The 24264-nt window shown below is 29.5% G+C and overlaps 2 protein-coding genes across 3 annotated transcripts; both read left to right on the top strand.

Annotated features, from left to right (window-relative positions):
- Positions 1-5213: 5213 nt before the first annotated feature.
- On the top strand, positions 5214-9080 carry LOC101514663 (U1 small nuclear ribonucleoprotein A). Of its 2 annotated transcripts, none has more exons than XM_012714111.3 (5): positions 5214-5456; positions 5545-5717; positions 7495-7588; positions 8098-8186; positions 8544-9080. In XM_012714111.3, the coding sequence occupies exons 1-5, from the start codon at positions 5372-5374 to the stop codon at positions 8835-8837; spliced, it is 735 nt and encodes a 244-aa protein (XP_012569565.1). In that variant the 5' UTR covers positions 5214-5371; the 3' UTR covers positions 8838-9080. The 2 variants fall into 2 exon arrangements, with proteins under 2 accessions (XP_012569565.1, XP_004494379.1); XM_004494322.4 differs by having other exon boundaries at positions 5216-5456; positions 8553-9080.
- Positions 9081-14997: 5917 nt separating this feature from the next.
- Positions 14998-21074, top strand: LOC101491846 (uncharacterized protein C57A7.06). Its single transcript, XM_004494870.4, has 11 exons — positions 14998-15415; positions 16117-16258; positions 16370-16854; positions 17351-17572; positions 17660-17983; positions 18294-18650; positions 18744-18824; positions 18935-19012; positions 19092-19475; positions 20197-20328; positions 20543-21074. Exons 1-11 carry the CDS (start codon positions 15146-15148, stop codon positions 20699-20701), a joined length of 2634 nt encoding a protein of 877 aa, XP_004494927.2. The 5' UTR covers positions 14998-15145; the 3' UTR covers positions 20702-21074.
- Positions 21075-24264: the final 3190 nt, after the last annotated feature.

The following is a 24264-nucleotide window of genomic DNA, read 5'->3' as shown; positions in this document are numbered from 1 at the left end:
ATAAATAACAAGAGATGGAATAATTAGGAAATAATCATGTGAAACCTCATGTCTCAGCAAGTCAATTTGATTCCTTAAAGGTATGAATAAAAGAGAGGTTCTATTGTAAAACATTTGAATTTGGTTATGCCCATCATCTACATGAACACTTGGATGAGACGAATGAACTCCATTTTTTACTATGTCAATGACGACAAGAGAATTTGATTCACTATTAACATATTCATGCTTCACACTCCAAATCAAATTTAATATCTAAACTAGAGTCATTTACTCATTTTTCATAAAGGTGTCAATGCCACAAAAGTCAAAATAGGAACACTATACAAGCAACACAAAATCAATTTAACTGTTTTTAAAGAAAAAATAGGAACACTATACAAGCAACACAAAATCAATTTAACTGTTTTTAAAGAAAAAATAAATAAAATTGACTTTAATATTTGAGTTGGACGTGATTCTTAAGAGTTTATTTTAATAATAAAATTTATATCATTTGCTAAAATACTTTTATTGATTATAGTTAGTAGAATAGTTGGATAAAATTTAATAGAATATTTTGTTTAGAACACTTATTAACTACCACAAAACAATATTTTATTTTGAAAATATCAAATTTTAATCTTTTAAAAGATAAAATACACAATTTTTTATGCAAATTCAAAATAACGTTTGTTTACGTAGGAGTATAATAGTGAAAAAATAACAAATGTTACGTTAGTATTATAACATTACAGTTATTAGTTTTATGATGTCCAAATATGAGTGTTTCTCGTCTAATGCGATGGTTTTTTGTTTTTATCTCATCGTACACCGATATTATTTGTATGATTAAAATTTAATGACTATTTCACGTGGGATAATTTACACACAATTGTAGTTATAATAAGGTAGGGTGAGACTATTGAGTTGTGTCCTAAAGGTATAAAATTTTTGATTGGGAGATGATCTATGGATATAACTTAACCACCACATGTGAGTGTCGCCGTTCGTCAGTCCAGTCAAGTCATAGTGTATATGGCACATGTGCCTGCGTGTATCCTCCACCTTCAAATGTTCGTCTCCCACAAGCTCAATTTGATCATTTGAGTGATACGAGCCTTCCATTTCTGGGTAATTTTTATTTACGTAGGAGTATAATAGTGAAAAAATAACAAATGTTACGTTAGTATTATAACATTACAATTATTAGTTTTATGATGTCCAAATATGAGTGTTTCTCGTCTAATGCGATGGTTTTTTGTTTTTATCTAATCGTACACCGATATTATTTGTATGATTAAAATTTAATGACTATTTCACGTGGGATAATTTACACACAATGGTAGTTATAATAAGGTAGGGTGAGACTATTGAGTTGTGTCCTAAAGGTATAAAATTTTTGATTGGGAGATGATCTATGGATATAACTTAACCACCACATGTGAGTGTCGCCGTTCGGCAGTCCAGTCCAGTCATAGTGTATATGGCACATGTGCCTGCGTGTATCCTCCACCTTCAAATGTTCGCCTCCCACAAGCTCAATTTGATCATTTGAGTGATACGAGCCTTCCATTTCTGGGTAATTTTTATTTTCAAGGCTATAAATAAAGTGTTTAGCCATTTGGAAAAACACACTGACTAATTTTCAAGTCGAATCTCCATTTATTTTGTAATCTCTTCGCAGTTTATATCCATGGTTCATTCGATAACAAAGTGTCTTCGTATCATAGTCCATTTGATTTGCAAGTGGTCTAAGCGCCATGTTTAGTAGTATAATTATATAATGGATCCTACAGTGCAAAGAGAATGTGATACAATTTTGACTTAGTTTTTTTTTTTTCTCAACGACATTGTAGTTGATAGTGTGTTTACATAATTTTAAACAATGTCGTCAAATGTTTTAAATATAACAACCTAATATACAATTTATCTCAATAATATATTCGATGGCAAAAACATTTAAAAACACAAAAACAAAAATTAATATGTAGAAGAAAAATAATTATTTAAAAGAAAGTCATATGCTTAGACAAACAAACAAACTTACACTTGAGACGAGATTCTTGATTAAAAGAATGTCATATTGAATAAATTCAATGTTTAATATGATGTATAAACCAATTATGTAATCAGTGGGCTAATGTATGATTACTTGTGTTCCCCTCATGGCCCATTACAGTAGAACAAAGCAACGGCGACTTTAATTAGGGTGTACGATTTCACAGTAACTCAAAATTTAAGGGACATCCATTTTTTTATAGCTTTCAAAAATTATATAGTAAAAAAATATACTATAAAAAATTATATAGTAAAAAAATATACTATAAAAAATTATATAATAAAAAAGATTTGTTTCAAATATTTTTTATTTATAAAATTCTGATATACTTAACTTTCAAAATTAAATGCCAATATATATCATACTTTTAAATATTAATAGGAAGTTGTGGTTATAAACTTAGACTTTGAAATGATTTTTTAATTTTTTCTATATTTTCTTTTAGGGAGTCACCTTTTTGTGAAGCTGACTTTGTAGTACTTATTTTTATTTGTTTATTAAAACATACAAAATAAAAATTAATAATAATATAAATTCATATAAATTATTTAAAATACAAAATTACAATAAAAAATTATATAAATTGAATAGATTACCATTGACCCATTATCTATTTCAACAAAAAATTAGATATTTGAAATTATATAGATTTCAACCCATTATCTAACATAATTGGTATTTTTATGACATGTCAATTTCAATTTTAATGTGATATTGACCCTAAATATTTGATAGTTTTGTATAAATTTTTTAAAAGAGAGTATGTTTATAATTTTTTTTTACAAAAAATAGGTACTTAAAAAAAACCGTTAATATTTTTTTAAAATTTTAGTGGTTTAATTTGTTTAAAACTATAAATCCAAAATCCAAAAAATAATATATCTTTCATTTTATTCTTATACTAAAATTAGAACACTACTAGATAAAAATATAATGTCTTAATTTTTCTACCCGTGATACTCCTTGATCACTCAAGTTTATGAAAAATTATCATACTCTTGATATTTTTTGATCTCTCAAGTTTACAAAGAAGAACAAAAAAATGTTATTTTTTATAAAAATTTCATTTAGCCACAATTATTCATTCATATCTTGTCTCAAATATTTTTCTTTTATTGACAAAATTGTTGAATGAAATTTTATCATGCAAAAATATATTAATCATATCAAACACAATAAAGTTTGTTATTATTATTTTAATCATATGTAAATATATATATATATATATATATATATATATATTTGAACAGATAAAAAATAAATATATTCAAGAAACGTTATAAGCAGCAAAAATAAAATAAATTTTACAATGTTTCTATTGTATGATCAAAACAGACCAAAAATACAAAATAAATTACTCAAACAAAAAGTAAAACAATTAATCACAAACGATGCCAATGTACTCTAAAGGTTGAGAACACCATTGGTTATACCCATAACAAAATTCTTTTACATGCAATTTGATTCACCTTCATGTTAAAAGATTGACATGCTCAATAATAAGATTTGCATTCAAAACACGAGAACGAAAAATCGCCTCATTTATTGATTTCCAAATTGCTCACATCACCGCAAACCAAACTAAATTAATTATTTGACGCGTTACACGGCCACATGAAAAAAGACCATCAAATTGGTTAGCGTGATTGATTGCATCCTTATGAAATACACCAAATAGTCCAAATCAATTCAAAACATCATACCATAACCTGCTACACATTGTTGATCTTCAACAGAAATGACTCATCGACAGAACAAATTTTCCTTTTTAGGCAACCTATCTTGAAACAACCTCCACATAAATAATGATACTTTTGCTTGGACAAAAGAATGTCACACTAGATATTGAAATAAAGGTGCATTGATACTAGCAAAAAAACTCCTCCCTTAATACAGAATATGCCTCATTTAATTAATATCATTTAAAAATGAAAAATTTATTAGTATTAGGTGATTCATAAAAATAATAAAAAATATATAAAAAAATAAGATATTAAATTTATACTTATATATAACATCCAAATTCTTATAGACGGTCTTGGAATGAAGTATGAATTGTGGGTGGACAATAATAATTGTTTGATCGACAGGTGTTGACATACATACGGAGAACCTTCCCAGTTCAATTCGTTGCAAGTTGCAACAAGTGGACGACCACAACTAGAAGGGAAAAATGAAAATGGACTTCGATGTGCGTGAGACTTTGTACCCACCTAAAGTGATTTTGGGATGATTTTTTTAAAAAAATTAAACATTTCTCTTGGTTTTTTCAAACATTTTAACAGATTCTCAACATTTTTTACTGGGCCAATCAAGTGTTATCGGAGGACGAATTATAAGGGATGATTTTTATCTCACCCTCTAAAAACACTTCAGAAATACATATTGAAAAAGCCAAGTTTTTACGTGGTCCGTAATCACCCTTTCAAACATAAAATATTTTTTCTCCGTCTTAGAGCCTATTTGTTGCATATATATTTTTTGAAATCTGATATTCCATAATTTAGAATTATTTTTTAGAAATTTTGGTATTTTATAATTTATAAATGATTTTTAAAAAATCGTAACAGACTTTCAAAAATAATTATTGTACAACAAAAAGTCTATAACAAACACACTCTTAATTGAAATTAAAATTTATGCCAAATGAAAGATGACCTAAACTAGAGAATTGGATTTCATATTCCACTTATAACTCATACCTTCACATTTTATCATTTTTAGTATAAACATTCAAAAATAATATTGTAGAAAATACAATTTTTTTTAAGAAAATCAGTTTGTTTTTATAACCTCACATCTATGTTTTTTACATATCGAAAATTTAATTTTCAAAATTTCCAATATGTTAAAGTTTATTCAAAATTTTCAATATGTTAAATTTAATTTTAGGGGTTTTAAAAAATTTCAGTATGAAATTTCTTTTCTCGGTTTATTTACCATGTAGAAAATTTTGAAAACGAAATTTTAATATATAATCTTTTTTTCATATTTTAAAATGTCAAAAATTTTAAATTTAAAATATCAGATACGCAAATTTCTAAAAAAGATTCTTAAAAAAATAAAATTTCATATCGAAAATTGAATTTTTTTTCATAGTTGCGAGGGTATTGGGGTATAAATCCAATTTATCTGAATTGAAATGGCTTTGAATAGTTGAGAATAATTTTTCAGGCCCAAACAATAAGAAGGCCTAAAGCCCATTCGCTTTGAAAAAACACTCTGCTTTCACGGTGCAGCGTCTCCGGCAGTGGCTTATAGGGTTTCACTTACCCTCGGTCGTGGAGAAGAAGAAGCTCACTCTTCCATTTTTGAAATCGCAACTAAAAGATGTCCGAAACAAATGCAGTCTCCGAAACCCCTCAAAACATGACCATCTACATCAACAACCTCAACGAAAAAATCAAGATTGAAGGTTCATTAATCATTTCAATTTTTCCGTTACAACAATTTCAATAGCTACATTTATATACTCTTTATTAATTATGTTAATGTGGATGCAGAGTTGAAGAAGTCCTTGCACGCTGTTTTCAGCCAATTTGGGAAGATACTTGAGGTGTTGGCTTTCAAAACTCTGAAACATAAGGGTCAAGCTTGGGTGATTTTTGAGGATGTATCTTCTGCTTCTAATGCACTTAGGCAAATGCAAGGTTTCCCTTTCTACGATAAGCCCATGGTACATATCTTCAATTTCACTTTTCAACTCTTCAATTTTTTGTTTTACATTTACTTTGTATTTTCATTTTAATTTGAGGTGTTTAGGTTTCGTTTTGATTAGGATTTAGTTTTCTAGTTAGAGTTTTTGGGTGTAATTTTGTTCTAATTGATTATAATGCTAGTTATTAAACATGGAATGGAATGTGTAACAATCTTTAACTTGACAGAAGTTTCTCTGGCAGAAACTTGTTTGGAAATTTAGCATAATTAACGTCCATTAGATTAGAGAAAACAAAGAAGAATGTTATAGAGTAATGCTTATTAATGGAAAAGTGCGGAAGGAAGAACCCAAAACATGTCAAATGTTGCATGGAATTGCACTTGTCTTGTGACGGGAAGCAATAGTGGCTATCGTGTTTGCTATGTTGTTTGTGGAATAAATTCTTTATCATATATGCTCCGAGTCCCTCCTCCCCTATCCTCGCTGAACAAAGTAGGAAAATCTTTATCTTGGAAGGATAATGGATATTAGAAAGAAATAGTCTAGGACACTAGGAAGTAGTAAAACTGATGCCAAGGACTGGCCGAGTACAACTTGTCTTACAATGTCAAGGATTCATCAAATACAATTGTCAATTGTGATTAATTAAACACATTCTTGTCAGTGGTTTACCGTTTTGAGATAAGTTAACTACGTCATAGGCCTTCAGTATAAATGTAATTTAATGGTATCCTGTAAGAATAGCCATGAGATTGGCTTCCTTCACTATAATTTAGTTGAATTAGCTTCTTGTTTTGTCTTTGATTGAGTATCCTGCAAGCATAGCCATGAGATCGACCATTGATCCAGAGGTGGATCTTCTCATGGACAGGGAAATGTAATGTCCACCCCAATATATTTTTCTTCTCAGAGGTTTTGGGATCAATTCCAACATGCACTGACAAGGTTTGAACCCAGTACATGAGGGTCCAAAATATCATAACAACCACTATGTCAAGAACCCATTAACATTATTATGTAGCTTATTTATTTGACCTTCTCAATAATATCATCCAAGCTCCGGCATTGCACTGACCCCTGATGGTAGTTGGGGGAAAACATACTAGAAGTTTCAACTCCAAGATTTAACTCTCTGACATTGTGGGTAAAATTTGCTTGAAGTCACAGTCCACTTCTGTTGTGAACAACCACTATTAGGTTCAATTGAGCTAGCTTTATCACAAGTGTGTAAATGAAATTATATATTTTAGATTTATGTGACACACCAAAATAAAACTATTTTCGGTGATGCATGGTCTGACTTCATGCGTGGCATGACAAAATTTGCAATTAGTTCTATCTGAATGTTTCCTGGCTATAAAAGGTGTTTTATATCATTGTGTGCTGCAATGAAAGTTGTTTGTTATGTGCTGTTGGAGCTTTATTTTAATTGGTGATATACATGGTTGTCTTGCTAATCTGTGATATGGTTCCTTATTTGGTCGTGCTGGATATATCTGTTAATTTTTGTTTCAAATCTCTAGCATAATTTCATAAATTTCCACTCTTATATGTATCCATTTTTCTATTTTCTAAATGGTAAAGTAGATGTATTTAATATACAGCTCAGTCAGTAAAAAAATAGAATATTTTTTGAGAAATGAATTTGATTATAATCACACATCTTGGGGTATAGTAAACAACTTGCTCATTGTTGTACCTCGTCTCCTTTCTCCTTGTTGTTAGTTTATATCATTTCCATAGACAGAACATATTCTCTTGCAAGAAATTGAATTGGATATTGCAATAAATGCAGAGAATACAGTATGCCAGGACTAAATCTGATATAATAGCAAAAGCAGATGGTACTTTTGTTCCTCGGGAAAAACGGAAGAGGCACGATGACAAAGGTATAAATCTCTAAACTCTCTGTTCTTTTTTAAGGATATTGCACTGTAAGTTTAAACCCATAGGGGATCATAAGCAAACTAAACTAAGCTCATTTCTTCTTGAAAATGAGGGCCCAAGTAACTGAATGTTTAGTTATGGCAAAAAACGGCCCATAGATTTTCTCTTTTTTGGTGGTGGTGGTGTTTTTTTCTGGTTTGGCAACGAGGAGGCTTTTGGGCCATGCATTCTGTAACTGATAATATTGAAGAAGAAAACTTCTAATAAATGTAATTTCCGACTCATGCCTGCCTCTAGGCACCTGAGGGCTAAGGGAATTAGGGAAGTGTGTTTATTGACCTTGAGAAAATTGTTATATTTTTTATGCACCCAATGGCAAAGAAAATACTTACACAGTCACACTATACTTTTCACTTTTTAGCATTTAGTATGGATGCAACTCTTTTAAAAATGAAAAGCTGCATAATATACGCCGTATAAATATACATAGTGAAATTACATTTTGTGGCAGGCAAAAAACGGAAGGACCAACACGATGCTAATTTAGCTGGAATGGGCTTAAATCCTTCTTATCCCGGTGCTTATGGTGCAACACCTGCTGTAAGTTTCTCTGCTGTTGTAATTGTTTTAGTCAATGGTCATGTTAGAGGCATCTTAATATGCTAGTATTTTGTTTCATTTTAATCTAGCACCTTCTTAATTCTTAGAGTTATGATATTTCTCGGACTGCAAAGTTTTTTTTTTAATTCATCGGTTTGCCTTTGAAAAATATTTTTTGAATTTCTAATAAAAGAAAATGTTTTTGTTCTAAAAAATGAGATAGTTGGAAGATATTATATCATCAACATAAAATTAAGATGAGATGACACTATCTGTTTCAAAGCAAATTATTCAAATACACAGAAGCACAAACAATTTTGATTCTGCATTTGTTACACGCCCTTTCTAATAATGCAGCTATCCCAGATACCTTATCCAGGTGGTGCAAAATCCATGGTACCTGAGGCTCCGGCACCTCCCAATAATATTCTCTTTATTCAGAATCTTCCCAATGAAACCACTCCCATGATGCTTCAAATGCTCTTTCTTCAATATCCTGGGTTCAAGGAAGTTAGAATGGTTGAAACGAAGCCAGGAATTGCTTTTGTGGAATATGGAGATGAGATGCAATCCACAGTGGCTATGCAGGCACTGCAAGGTTTCAAGATAACCCCACAAAACCCTATGTTGATAACTTATGCCAAGAAATAGACCGCAATTTCTCCAACTTATGGTGTAAGAAGGGCAAGAATCATATATTTTTGCATAGAGTTGTTAAATCATCTAATGGAATAGTTTATCTTCTTATTTGGTGTTTATCCTTGGCAGCCTTGGGTTGTGTATGATTGTAGTTAGGGTAGGAACTTTTACATTTTTATTATAAAAATCTGTATTTGAAAAATTACTATCTTTTTTATTATGGTAAATTACTATCTGGTTCGAGTTTATCCATCACATATTTGTTTAACTTATCTAGATTTGTCATGCATTCTTCTTGTTTGATGAAGACTCCCCATAATTTTTTGCTGGATGAAAAGTCGATGAATTGATCATGATTTCCGTTTTTGTTACAATTATTTAGTTATCCTCATTGAACTGCTATCCTCTTGTATGTTTTCTATTTACATTGGCCAAAAATAGAATAAAAATCAGATTTTTCAGAGTTTATCATAAACTCTAATCCCACATAATGATAAAATTTAGAACAGGGAGATGCACCTCATGCTAGGTTAGCAAGAACTATTAACTTCATTGAGGATTTATAATCAAAATTACTATGTATAGCTTATTAATTGTGGAATTCCATACTTGAGTCGAAGGCATAGTGTGCAACTGTTTATAGATCCTAGTGTTATTATTCAAAATGGGGTAGATCATATTATCCATTTTATAAATGTTTTTTTTTAACTGAATTCCCTCTGTTTTTTTTTATTTTAATAAAAACACTTTCTTCTCCTAAAAAAAGTGTTATATTGCATTTTCACGGGACTTGGTTTTGGATCCGAGCAAATGAATTGGAAAATTTATCAATTCCCAAATATAATGGACAACAAAGGGACTATCTTTTTGTGGGTTGATGTTCCTTTCTCTGGCAAATGGCACGGTAAAAAACACACATCCAATGCCGTAGATCTTTCGCTGTTTTGGGGAGCATGCTTAAGTTTTCAAAAGCCTTTGAATAATGAGAACATGTACATCACCGCATAAAGGTTTTGCTTCATACAAGATGCACACGCCAATATTTATTGCTTTAAGTCCTTTGATTTGATAATGACCTCATCAATAATCTACCCTCTATTCTTGCACAAACAACCTAAAAGTATGACAAAATAGGATGACCATCTTAAAGAGATAATAAATCAAAACGACACTAGAAAATACTCTTTATATTTTACATAAACTCTTTGTGGAATACACATTATAACTTCTAAAAATAATAGTGGGAGAATTTTAAATTTATGATTATAGTTGTTCACCGTTAAACCAAACATTCACTCTTAATATGGTAGCAAACAATTCATGGAGCCGAATAGTTCAAATAGTCCAATATCTAAACAATAGTTTATAATTAAAATGTATGAAGAACTTCAACTAATTTAACTAAAAAAACTTATATGCTTGACCAACCGTTGTTATTTATGCTTGCTGGGTGAGTAGCAAGCGCGACATAAAGTGGAAGTAATATGTCCTTCGCAGAGTGTTTTCATTGTTTACTTTAGATGTTGTCGAGTATTATTAGTGTGTTTGAAATTGATGTATGCTAGTAAGTACAACCACCGTAAACTTTGGGGGAAAAGGTAATGGAGCGTTGGAACTTTTTGCTCTAAAACTTATAGAGGCGCACGCATATGCATATGCCATACTCAAAAACTTGCGCCCAACACGCAAACCCAACGTGCACTCATACATTATTCTTCTCCCACCCTCCAATTCAACAATTCTACGCAATCCAAAACGGTGCTAACCCACTACACAATACCTCGTAAGCACGTGGGACCCATAAATCATTTCTGCTTTTTTCCTTCTTACAATCAACCTCAAATTAACAGCTTCTAACATTACTATGACAAGTTTCACATTATCACGATCAACTATTTAGATTTTGTATGAGTTAGAAAATGATGTGACAAGAAATGTTCGAGTTTGATTTTCAGCTCTAATAAAAAATATTCTATCCGTCTCTTAAAATATTTTTTATATTTATATATAATTAGTTTTGATTTTTTATATTCTAAGATACTCACTGATGTTAATTAGAGATTTATTTGAAAAAGAAGACATAAATGTATCTGATAATTTTAGAGTAAACTTATATTTAGAAACAAGCTTTTGTTAAACGAGACTTATATTTAGAAATGAAAGAGTAATGTCAATATTATATACTACCTCTTATCATTTTTGTAAGAGAAAAAAAAATACATATCAATCAATAAAAATTAATATATTTAATTGAAAAAATATTACCAGCACAAATAAATAAAAGGAATATTAACATTAATTTATCTACATGTGGTGTTGTAATTGGATGCTTGTCTACAAACATTACACTCAAAGTGCATAAATTAAGTTCATTAAAATAATGACGTTGAATCGGCAATTTGAATCATTAATTGCTACTAATTGGTTATGATTCCTTTTGGGTTTCCTTCAACATTGCAACTTTGAATTTTGTGTGTGTACTTGCATGAGGTAATGGCATGGTCAGGAATAGTGTTTCCTTTTTTGAGACCAAAACATAAACAGCAAAAAGTGCTCCTTAATTACATAAAAATCCATTATGTCTATTCTCTCTCTAAAATTGCATCGATTATATATAGTGCCCATTTTCCCTGCATGTAGTTCAACTTGCACTTCCACTTTCACCAAACTCAATTGGTGTGAATGGTGTTTATAGGCTGAGAACTCCTTGTTGGAGAAGCAGGACACGTGCAAATCTGTTGGGACTCAAATGCTTAATCATTTGCATGTGTTCTGTATCTCCAAGATGGGTTTCTCTCCTTTTCTCTCACTTGCTGGAATTTTAATTACTCGTCTCTCTCTTTATTTTCATGTTTACAATATTTATTTTTCTCACGTTCTCTCTATCTTATAAGTATATTGTAGGATGTTTTAGCGAAATTAATTTGTTTCTTGTTTGATAATAATACTATATCCTTAATCAAACATTAAATAGTTTTTCCACTTATATTCTTATCTCGTTTCGATGTGGTTTATCTCCTTGTCTCATTTATAAACAATTCAACGACAATTGTTTCAATTTTTTATTACTTCCTGTAATTATTATCAACAATATATTCCAACTCGATCTTTGTCTTTTATGTTTGTTTTATGCACATGCACTTCAGCCCAATATGTACAGACACATATTTGAATTTTAAGGTGAGACATTCTTTTATGTCCATAATAATATGGTAATATAATTTTATTTTCAGAATGCAAATTTATTTTCTTTTTTTATGAATGAATTATATAATTACTATTAGAAACTTACGCAAGTACGAAATCTCAATTTTAAATATGATATACTATGTTTAATCTAAAATTATTGATATTTTAATAATTGAATTAGGTTTTAAAGACAAATGCAAAATCTTTTATTAAATTATTATAGTTAATTTGTTTAATATTTATTTTCTACTCAATAACAATGTCAATTTATTCAAACAAAATTTAGACCAATAAATTTTTATTAATTTTAGTTTTAAAATCACTTTCATTTCTAAAGTCAATAACTTATTGTTTGACCACATAAAACTTATATTAAAAAAAAAATTATGAGGTTTAAGCCGATTGTTTTTGTGGATCTATCTTTAGTTGACGATGTAGACACAATATCCATTATACAGTCCAACAAGGACAATAATTAATCGTTTATATGAATATAATTTGACTTTATTTATTTTTTTATTTTATAAATAATGTATACAAAAACACTTGCATTATAACTGTTTAATTAAAGTGTTTATGCAAACATTACTAGTTCTAATTACTTTGAATGCAAAATTAAATGTGGATTTTTTATTAACCATGTTGTAAAGTAGCAATTAACTTTGTCGATAATCTATATCAAAAAAACCTTGTGAGTTATCTTTAGTGGATTTATCTCTCAACCACATTTTATCCATTCATAATACTCAAATAAAAAATATTGTACATTACCTTTTACGACATAATCAATTTTTGTTATCAACCGTCATTTGAAAATTTAAATTTATATTCGTCTGCTATAACTTATTTAAAAAAATATTTTTAAGAATTATCATCTGTGTTATATCTTTAAAAAAAAAAACTAGAATTTGAAATTAATTTAAATATTACTTCAAATGATGAGCTGCTTTAAGATTTTATTTGACAATACCAAGATACAAGTTTGTAAGGTATAAATTGTGTTTGTTAATAATCACTCATGAGTTTATAGCACTTTCTGATAAGCTATTCAAGTAGCTTATGAGTTTATTGTTATTTATTAATATATTATTTATTATTGTTATTATTATATTATTATTATTTAATGTATTATTTATTATTATTATTATTTATTAATTTAATTATTATTATTAATATATTAAATTCATATAATAATGCATAAAATGAAAAAAAATAAAAAATTAAACCTAGTAAGAGTTCGTTTTTGGGTCAGCGATTTCCAACTAAGTGCATATATTAAATTCATATAATAATGCATAAAAAAAAAAATAAAAAAAAAATTAAACCTTAGTAACCTAAGGTCAGAGTGGTTTTCAGCTGGTCGCACCTTAGGCCAACGACTTCCTATTGAGCCCAAAAAATAGGACAATCTCGTATATAAAAGTGAGAGTGAGGTATTTTGGTATTACAAGAAAAAAAATATTCCAGAAAAAAAAAAATCATACCAATCACACGAATCAATTTTTTTGATATAATGAGATAAAATCAGGTAATATATTTTATACTAATATATTGTTTATTTATTTCAAAAGATAAAATCAAAATAAATATATTAATCTTTCAAAGGTATTTTAAAAATATCTATATATAAAATGATTAGATTAGGTTCATTTTTTACTTTTATTACTTTTTTAAATCACACAAATCAATTTATAAATTAATGAGAAAATTAATCAATTTACTAAATTATATTTAATGAGAAAATTAATTTTAGAAATTTGTGATTAATGATTAATTTAACCATTAAATGAGAAAATTAATCTATTATATAATTTGGCAAGTAACAAATTGATTAATTGTAAATTGTCTAATTTAGTAAGTATCAAATTAATTTTAGCAAACTGAGTAATGATAAATTGTACAATTTGATAAGTAGCAAATAATATGATTATTTATTAGTATTTTGTTTTTTTTTATAATATTATAATTAATTTTAATTTATTAAATAAACAATTGTCCAATTGTATTTTTAATGTATTTACTTTTAAATTTATAATATAATTTACTATTTTTAATTATAATTATTTTTAGGTTAAATTACATCTGTGGCATCTTAACTTAATTTCAAGTAACGTTTTAGTCCTTTATCTTTTTTTTTTCTTTCCAAATTGGTCATTTATTTTAATTTTAAGTGACAATTTGATATTTTATGTTTTAAAATTTCAACAATGTTATCTTTTTTTTTTTATACAAAATTTCAAAAAAAAAATCATCAAAATTTTCAATCAAAACCCATAAAATTAATAATCATCTTCAATATAATTCTAATTTTATCAAATTCATAACTCAAATATTCAAATACACTCATATTTTCATCTCCAACAACATCAAATAAAGAATGAAAATATGAGTTTATTTCAAGATTTAAGTTATGAATTTGATTAAATTTATATTTTATTGAAGATGATAATGAATTTTATGGGTTTTGTTTGAAAAATTTGATGATTTTTTTGTAAAAAAAAGGACAATATTATTGACATTTTAAAATATAAAATGTCAAATTGTCATTTAAAGTTAAAATAAAAAACCAACTCGGGAAAAAAAAATATAAAGGACTAACACGTTACCTGAAATTAAGTTAAGGGACCGCAAATATAATTTAGTTTTATTTTTAATTATAATAATTTTTAATAATAATAATAATTATTATTATTTATTAATTTAATTATTTATTAATGTATTAAATTAATATAATAATGCATAAAATGATAAAAAAAAATTTTAAACTCTAGTGTGAGATTGCCTCTGGGCCAGCGACCTCGGTCCATTTCAGTTTTGTCTAGCACTCTGGACCAGTGACTTTCTATTGGGCCTAGCACTCTGAGCCAGTGACTTTTTATTAGGCCGAAAAAGTAAAATAATCTTGAATATAAAATTAAGAGCGGAGTATTTTGGTGTAAAAATAAAATAAAAGAGATATTCGTGAAGAAAATGTTACAATAATAAAATATTTTATTTGTAGGTAAGTAGGATACCATCTCATTCCCTCAGTCGAATCTGTTGCTCTAAACCCTTCTCTGGCTCTAAACCTAACGGCGCTTGCACCGATTTGATTTGAGTTGCTATTCTCAACCGCGCTGCCATAATCAGACATGGCTGACAAGAAGCGGAAGGAGAGACCCAACGCCAATCGCGCAAAAAAGAAGTCGAAGAGTTCAGACATTCGACTCAAGAAGACCGGTCCCCGTTTACCTTCGTCTTTGAAAAAAGAGATTCAAACTTTAAACCCTAATAATGTTGATATCGATGATGTCGACAGTGATGTGTACGAATATGAAGAAGATCTGCCTGAAGAAGAGTCAAAGAAGAATAAGCGATACGACCCTGTCTCTGTCAATGACGACCTTGATTCTGATTTCGAGGTTTTCCATTCCTTACTTTTACGCTTTTTATCGAGTTTCTAGTTGTATATTAGTTTCATGAACCGTATTTCTTATCATGCATTATTTCTATATGTTATTTTCTATGTTACAAGGCCATGTTTCGATAATAAACTTAATCAATCTCTTATTGCGTTAACACTTATCATATAAGTGTTTATATGTATATGTTATCATGTAAGTGCTGTTATTTTCTATGTCAAAAGGCCATGTTTTGGTAGATGGCTTATAAGCTGTTTTCTCAAGATAACTTGGAAAGTTTGGGAAAATAAACTGAAAACAGCTAATGAACATGTCGGAAGTATTCATACACTCTCTTAATCGGTATCACAAATGTGTTTAACCTGGAGGCTTGTGCAAATAAGCTGAATACTGGACATGTGGTGAATTGTTTGTGTAAGTTCTCCTAAATAGTATCACAAGTGTGTTTATGTCACTGGATAAATTCAAATAAGACAATTCAAACCTGCCTAGATCAAATAATATTTCGGTGAACGTGTAAGTGTGTTTATTTTATCTGAATCCCTGTTATTTTCTAACCATGACATTGATTAAACGGTGTGTATCTATGTTTTTTTCCTTAATTTCTTTGACGTCATTGTTCAAATGTATTTGCTTCCTTTTGTTAAATTCATGTATCAGCTCATCCCTTCTATTTCCTTCTGTGTCCATTTGTATTATAGGATGAGGATGTGCAATCTGATGATGAAATTGGGGATGATGACGATGAAAATGCCCTGGACGATGGTTCTGGAGAAGAAGATGATGGGAGACATGTAAGGATGCTACAGGGAATTACTGGTATGCCAACTGAGACTTTTGAAGGTAAGAAGTTTAATGTTCGATTTTGGCATATCAACAGTTTCCATAGTGAATCTTACCGTTCTATTTTGTTATCAGAACTGTGACACACTTTTAATTTTTATAATAATACAGGGAATAAGAAGACGATGATGAAGAATACTGCTGTTCCAGAGCTATATCCAGAGTCCGAATATAATCCCAGTCGTGATGTTCTGGATGGTGATGGACACGTTAGCATTGAGGACCTCCTTAATTCCCTTCGTGAAAACCCTGATTATCACAAACTTCGGAAGAGAAGTCAACAAATTGAGAATAATGCTAGAACTGTTTATGCACCACTACCAATGGCAGATCAAGCAAAGGTAGATAGGAAGGTAGCATATGAAATATCGAAGAAACAAGTCACAAAGTGGCAACCCATTATTCAGAGAAACAGAGAGGCACCTACTATATACTTTGATGATCAAATAAATCTAGGGTTTTCAACTATAGGAGCAATAGCTTCTGAATTTGAACCCAGAACTGATTTTGAGAAGAAAATGGCTGCACTAGTTCATGATGACAAAGTTATGGAAGCTCATAAGAATGATGGTTCTAGGCTTCTTGAGTTGAATAAGGTATGGATATGTTGTTTATAATTTATATTTTATTATATTTATGATAATCAAATTTTACATTAGTGGATTGTCAAATGTGGAATCCGATTGTCTTTTTTTTTGTTCCCATGATTTCAAAACTCAAACTTGAGAATTTGTGGGTTAAGTTAATAATGATTGTTAGATATTGTTGTTCAACAACATGACATATATTCTAAAATGATTTTTAGTTTGGGTTTCGATAATGTCTTAACAAATTATTGAATTGAAATGTCATCTTTTTAGTCCTCCTCCCTCCTCTTGTCAGTATTTTTGTTCTTCTTCCTCTTATTAAACTATGTGGAAGTATATAATAACATTGATCAATAGCATAATAGAATGCCTTGGGAAAATTCTATACTCAATTATTTATCTCCAAATTTAATAGCAACAACTACATTCCTAAAAATCTGTTTACAAAGTTTTCATTATCATTGCTGAATTTCCATTTATTTTTTGTTATAATGATTCTTGATAGGTTTCTATAGAAGATGAGACCGATCGGCAAAACCGGATTGCAAAGATGCGGAGCCTTCTTTTTCGTCATGAAATGAAGGCAAAACACGTTAAAAAGATAAAGTCCAGGACTTATCATCGTTTGTTAAAGAAAGATAGATTGAAGGCAGAGTCTTCTCAATTGGAAATGGATAATGAAGCTGCTAAGGAATATGCCATAAAACGAGATCGCCAGAGGGTGGAGGTATACACACACACACACACGTCTTGTTGAATAAACGAAGATTATTGTTCTTATTAATCCTTTTCTCATTTTCCAATTTGTTTTTAGGAGCGCATGACTCTGAGACACAAAAATAATAAGTGGTTTCAGCATATTAAGCACCGTGGTTTAGATAAGCAAGATGAAGGAACTCTTGCTGCCGTGAAAGAGCTTGGTCAAATACGTAGTGAGTTGACTAGAAAACAACATTCTATGTACAATAGCAGCAGCAGCAGCGAAGATACCAGTGACGATGATGACGATGAGAACACCGTTGATTCTGATCTGGATAAGGCTAACAAGCTTCTGATAAAAGCAAAACAAAAGACGATGAAAGTGTTGGAGGAAGACGAGGAAATTCCCCAGTCGGGATTGCTATCTTTACCTTTTATGGTAGTTATCTATTCTTCCTCTCTTGTTATATTGTTTTCCTGAAAGAAATAATAGTTACCGAACCTCTGATGGTGTTTATATGTTCCTAATATCTAAAAAGACTTCAAATATTTTATATGAACTATTATCTTTTTAAATGATTTGTTCTCTTGGTATTCGAAAGGGGTATCTCCAACTACGAGGAAGACTTCTTTTACATATCTATGGTTTCTTAAATATTTACTCTGGGATCCAATTTGGAGCTTGTAATTTGTCAAAAGATTTTTTTTGCTAGTAGTTTACGACCTCCATCTGATTTGTTCTGGTGTAGAGGCGTGGATTGGAGAAAAGAAGAGCAGAAACTATTGAGGACGTCAACCTTACTCTTCAAGAATATGAAGATTCCATGAAGAAGCTGGAGGATTCTGGTGGCTCAGAGGATCCAAAAGATGCATCTACCAGTGGCAGGAGAGTATTTGGAATGGCTAAAGCCAAGACAATTGATGCTGGTAATAATAAGGTGAAATTAGATAAATTTTATGACAACAGTGATAGTGAGGATGACTTGGATGCCCGCAAAAGTGGTAACTTTGAGAATGGGGGAAGTGATCTAGCACAAACGGACGTCGTCAACAATTCGGTCTTAAATCAAGAAGTTGTTGATACACGCAAACAATCTGTTTTTAAGGTAATTTCCTCTTTTCTTGGAGTTTCTTCAGACGTTTATATTTTGTTTGATGAGTATAACACATTTTATGCATTTCTTGAATCTTGATCACAGAACTTTGATGAGATTGTAGAAAACCCTGGGCCGAAAACTACATATGAAGTTTCCATATTTGCCTCAGATACATGGAAAAAGGTGTAATATATTGCTTTGTTTTTTATATCTTTTATCTCTTCCTTTTATAAAAAAAATATCTTTATATCTTTCATATAAATGGGGGTTTTTGTTTGTCTGATAATGAGCAGGCAAAAAACAGAAGTGGTATAGACACAGACATCAAGAAATCTCCGAAGTTTACAGAGCCTGTTAGTCACAATATAAAGGTATGAACTCCTTGAATTTTCCTTGAATATAAACTGTATTGTTAGTTTTGCCTTATTATGTTTTCCTTTTATGTCATAGAACACTGAAAAAGAATTGGAAGAGGATAGCGATACAGATAATGAAGGACAGATGGTGGATGGAATTTTGACTTCTGCATCTAAGCCATCTTATGAACTTCCATCTCAAGAGGAGCTCATTCGACAAGCTTTTGCTGCGGATGATGTAGAGAATGATTTTGAAAAGGATAAGCAGGAAATCCTCAATGAAGAAAATCCTGAGCCAGAAAAGCCTCTATTACTTCCGGGCTGGGGCCAATGGACTCATGTACAGCAAAAGAAAGGCTTACCATCCTGGATGCTCAAAAAACACGAAGACGACCAGAGAAAAAGGGAAGAAGCTCTCAAGAAGAGAAAGGATGCTCAGCTAAAAAATGTGATCATCTCCGAGAAACTAAGTAAGAAGGTTAGTAATATTACATACAAGGTTTGGGACCTTTCATATGCATCCGAATTATAGACATCAACATAGTTGCCTGCGATAATTTGTTTCCGGTAAGAAATTTGAGGAGTTATTCTTGATTGAATGTTTTAACTTCGGGCTTTGCAGTCAACATTATTAAGGTTTAGAGTATTGTTAATATTAATATTTCTATTATTATCTATTGTTTTGGTGAGGAATCGACTTATACCAGTTTAAGACTTCGGCATCTTACACCATTAATTTTTTGAATATAATATGATTTTTGTTTATTACTAGGAGCATCTTACACCAGTTTAAGACTTCGGTCAACAATTCTTGTTTATTACTAGGATTTTCTTTACCAAACTTTATAATAATTTTAAAAATAATAATATAATCTATGTTTCATATTTTTTTTCTTTATATTTTCATATATTTTGAAAGTTTATATGTTGCTCATCTTAGGGCAAAACATTGCCGTATTGTATACCTGTGTGTGGTTGCTTTGGTTTGGTCTAATGCCGTTTGGATGGGAGAACTGAATTTTGATACACAATTTGAGTTTTTTAATTTAGTGGGCTTTAATCATGTTGCCAACCACCATTTTTTCCTTTATTATCTTCTGGCTAATACAGTACTTACTATTTTGTTTTATGCACTGGTTATTTTTCTTCTCAGTCATGTAATTGAGCAGGTTTTAAGTTTATTATTTTGAATATGACAGGCTGAGAAACTCCATACAAAATCGCTGCCTTATCCTTTTACATCGAAAGAGGTCTATGATCAGAGCATGCGTATGCCCATTGGACCTGAATTTAACCCAGCTATTGCAATTGGATCTCTTAATCGACCTGAAGTAAGTTTTTCAGAACAGTTCCTTTGGGAACTGGCTATCGTTGAAATTGTGTTTAAATATCATCATGCCGTAGCCTTTCTTGAATTTTGAATACTTCTAATGGGTTTTGGTGGGTTCTTGTACCAAATGAAACTACTTGGCTGAAATACATCATGATATGCACCTGCATTTTTTTATTATAAACTGTCATGTAAATATATTCTTGTATGTGCAGGTGGTGAAGAAACCAGGTGTTATTATAAAACCAGTGGAGTTTGAGGAAGTGAATCCTCATGATAAACCTGAGCAACGGACTGTTAAGAACAAGTCGAAGAAAGCCAAAGGCAGTGATAGCAAAGCCATTAAAAAGTCTAAGGTCAAGGGAAAAAGTTAGTAGGACAGTGAATTTTGCTAATGATCCAGTGTACTTTGGAGGTTGAAAGAAAAAGGAGAAAAACAGATTTTTGCAGACGGAAGCTTTTGCTGAGGGTGGTAGATTTTTGCATCCAATAGAAATAATAGAACAAGGGAGGGGAGCTTGAGCTTCCCTTGTGTATTATAGGTATTCACATGTTAAATTGTTAATTTTTTTTTTTATGACCAATGTTATTTAATTAATATTATAAGTATTTTTCTGAAGGTTGTTATTTGATTTATGTTTAACAAAAATGTTATTTTATTTCTTAGTGTTTAAGCTGCTAAGTTAGTGGCAATGAATGTTTAACAAAAATGTGATTTTTAATCTTGTATCAGATTGTTTTAAACTATGAGATTATCAAAATGTCTATCATCATCGCTACCAATTTCACAATTGTCCCATGCCGATGCTAATGTTAAAAGTGAGACATGTGGTGCACGGTGCAAAATCAAATTTTAACGTGGGTTTAAAATGCTCCTTAGGATAACAGCGTGATCTGTCACACTTGATTTATTTCTCACACATCATTCTCCCCTCCTCTCCCTCAATGAAGCCTACACCTTGAGTCCATTTCATAACAAATGTTTTAACAAATCTGGTTTGGATTTTTAAAAAATGGTCCCCGTTTCAAAACACAAATGCCATGGATTTTGGGGACGTTTGATAAATTGTTGAATGTGCTTGAAAAAAATAAATAAATGTAAAACAAAGAAGAAATAACACATGCTGTGAACTCGTTGGCTTTCCTACCATTTGTTAATACAGGGTAGACCCTTAATTCACATGTGAACTATATTTATATGTGTAGATCTTCATTGCATAATGTAGATTTGTATGTGTAGACTCTGAACTAAATATATTAATTTTTATAGATCAAATTATAATTTAGATGTATAAAAAAAAATTACAATAACAACTACTATAAAATAAAATAAATTTTTCAACTTAAATTTCAATTGATTTTTAATTATTAAAAATTACAACCAAAATTGATTCACTACCTCTCTTCAAAATATTTTTGTAAATTTACAACTTAAAATTCAAATATAAAGTAAAATATTATATTTTTTTTTATTTATCTATTAAAATTTTAAAAAGTTAATCACCTAAATATTTTAGTTCAACATCCCATGTCTCATATTTGTTTGGAACTTGGTTCTTAAATTCACAATAGTAGTTTTATATATTTGTCTCGTATAGAAAAGTATAATAAAATCTAATGGAACTTCAAAATTTAACGGTTAATAAAACTAGTGTAAGGTGCACCACTTAAAATGATTGTGCATGATAAACAAAGCCTTGTCCAGTTATTACTCTAAATTTGTTTTCAAATTCATGCAGAAACATTATTGAAATATTGTTAGCAAATAACATCAATGATTTTTAAGTCAAATAAAGTCATTATGAGATGAAAGCTTGAGATATTTTATATTTTGAGCGTAAATTCAAATTTCAGATTCGTTCTTTATGATTATTGTGAATTTCACCGCTAAGGATTAATTCCTGTTTCTAAATAAAAATACATCATGAATATATATTTTGATTAGAAGAACATTAGCAATTCATCTACTTAACTTATCCCTTCTAGATTATAGATATGCTGTTGCTATTATTATTTGTTAATGAAAGTCACCTAATTTTTGCTATTGTTTACGCCGAGGAGGATAGGAAATTTATCGATCCCACAGTTGCAAGTTTGGATTGATAAATGTTAATTTGTTCAATATGTTGTTAGTGTTATATAATGGAGGTATGAATTGTGGATAGAAGTTTCAACCTCTTTATAAATTCACTCGTTAACTATTCTATTTCATAGGGTATTTTGTCATGGGAATAATGCTTGGCTAATGAGAGGTTTTCACGAAATTCTCTCAAATGGTAAAAGTATGATATTCTAATTTTTATTGACAAAATTCAAATCCCTTTTTAAGACAATTGTAAAATGTCCACTTTCATGATCAATAATTTTCCCATCTCCAATTTTTTTAAATAAAATAAAAATTAAATACTTTTTCATGTTTGTTCCTAAATACTTGAGAAACATAAAAATATTTTTTAAATCTAGAGAAAAATAGATTTGGACAACTTAATTCCTACTTCAAAAATCGTCATAAAGAAATAATTAAATTATTAACAATAATTAAAATAAGACAATTAAGTCTTAGATAATAATTTAAAAAATTACTATAAAAGAATTCTATAAATAACTCATTTGATTGTAAAATAAACATTACTTAATTACATTTATTAACTAAAATTTCGTTTAAAAGAACTAAGTGAATAAAATAAAATTATAGTAGTTGACAAGGACTAATGTATAATAAATTATTTAGAGATTTTTTATGTCGTAAAGAGCAAATTGTTATTCTTTTGAATAATTGTCAAATATCTAATTATATATCTATATTTTTTATAAACAGATAGAATCTAAAGCTGTCAAGCTGTTAGCAAGTTTTGCACAGCTTTGAAATTTTCATACGATTAAAAAACTTATATGAAACACGTTACGAATTTTATAATCAGCCCGTGCAAGAAATCAGCCAAAGGTAGCTGGTGTTTGGTGATCTGCAATTAGGAGTAGGTTAATGATTTTCTTTTTTGTTTTGAGAAGCGGTAATCTCTAATCATCAAAAAGTGCATTCAAACAATGAGGGATGATATGTGCACATTTAAATTTTTAAATACTCAATTAACATTTTACATTTTTTATTTTCCTTAAAATCACTAATATATTACATCTATCAGGTTAATTTATTTATTTTTTATATCACTAATATATCAAATTTATCATATTAATTTATCAATTATTTTTTCTTTTAATTAATATATTAACTGTACGGATGTTCATTAATTATTTTTATAAGATAAAATGGGATAATTGAGAGTATTTCTAATAACACATAAAAATAATCTAAAATTAGTTTAATAAATAATCTCTATGATTACACATTGCATTTAAGCAATTCAAACATAATTTACTCAAATATATATAAAGTAGGAATTAAATATAAAAATAGTGTTTCAAAATTTGTGTATTTAACTTTTTACAAATTTATAAATTAATATTTTTAAAATAATTAATATTTTTAATTTATTAACATATACCTTTAAACTTTAAACACTTGTTAGTAAATCTAATTCTTAAATTTATTTGAGATTTTAGAGGAGAGAGAATGTATGAACTTTAAGAAGAGGTGGATAGTGATAATGAGATAATATAGGAATTTTTGTAGAAAATGAGAGCAAGATGTATATATATTATTAATAAATTTTTGAATTTGAAATTATTTAAAAGAGAGAAAATAATTTGAAGAATTTGAATCATTCCTCCAAAACACTTAAAACTCCTGCTCCAATGTATTTATTTGTTGAGCTCCCCCAATTTAGGAGACTGACTACATTTGATTCACTCTCTCTTTCCTCTTTCGTATTTTTCAGACACTTTCCGTGAAATACCAAATGGAGCCTTAAAAATCCTACGTTAATAAATTAATAATTTTTGTATACTCAAAAGTTGGTGATTGGCGGTTCATTGACAG

This window comes from Cicer arietinum, chromosome 3 (assembly GCF_000331145.2).
Source record: "Cicer arietinum cultivar CDC Frontier isolate Library 1 chromosome 3, Cicar.CDCFrontier_v2.0, whole genome shotgun sequence".
Classification (NCBI taxonomy): domain Eukaryota; kingdom Viridiplantae; phylum Streptophyta; class Magnoliopsida; order Fabales; family Fabaceae; genus Cicer; species Cicer arietinum.
Note: the sequence above shows the minus strand (reverse complement) of the source record. Positions and strands in the feature narration are given on the sequence as shown.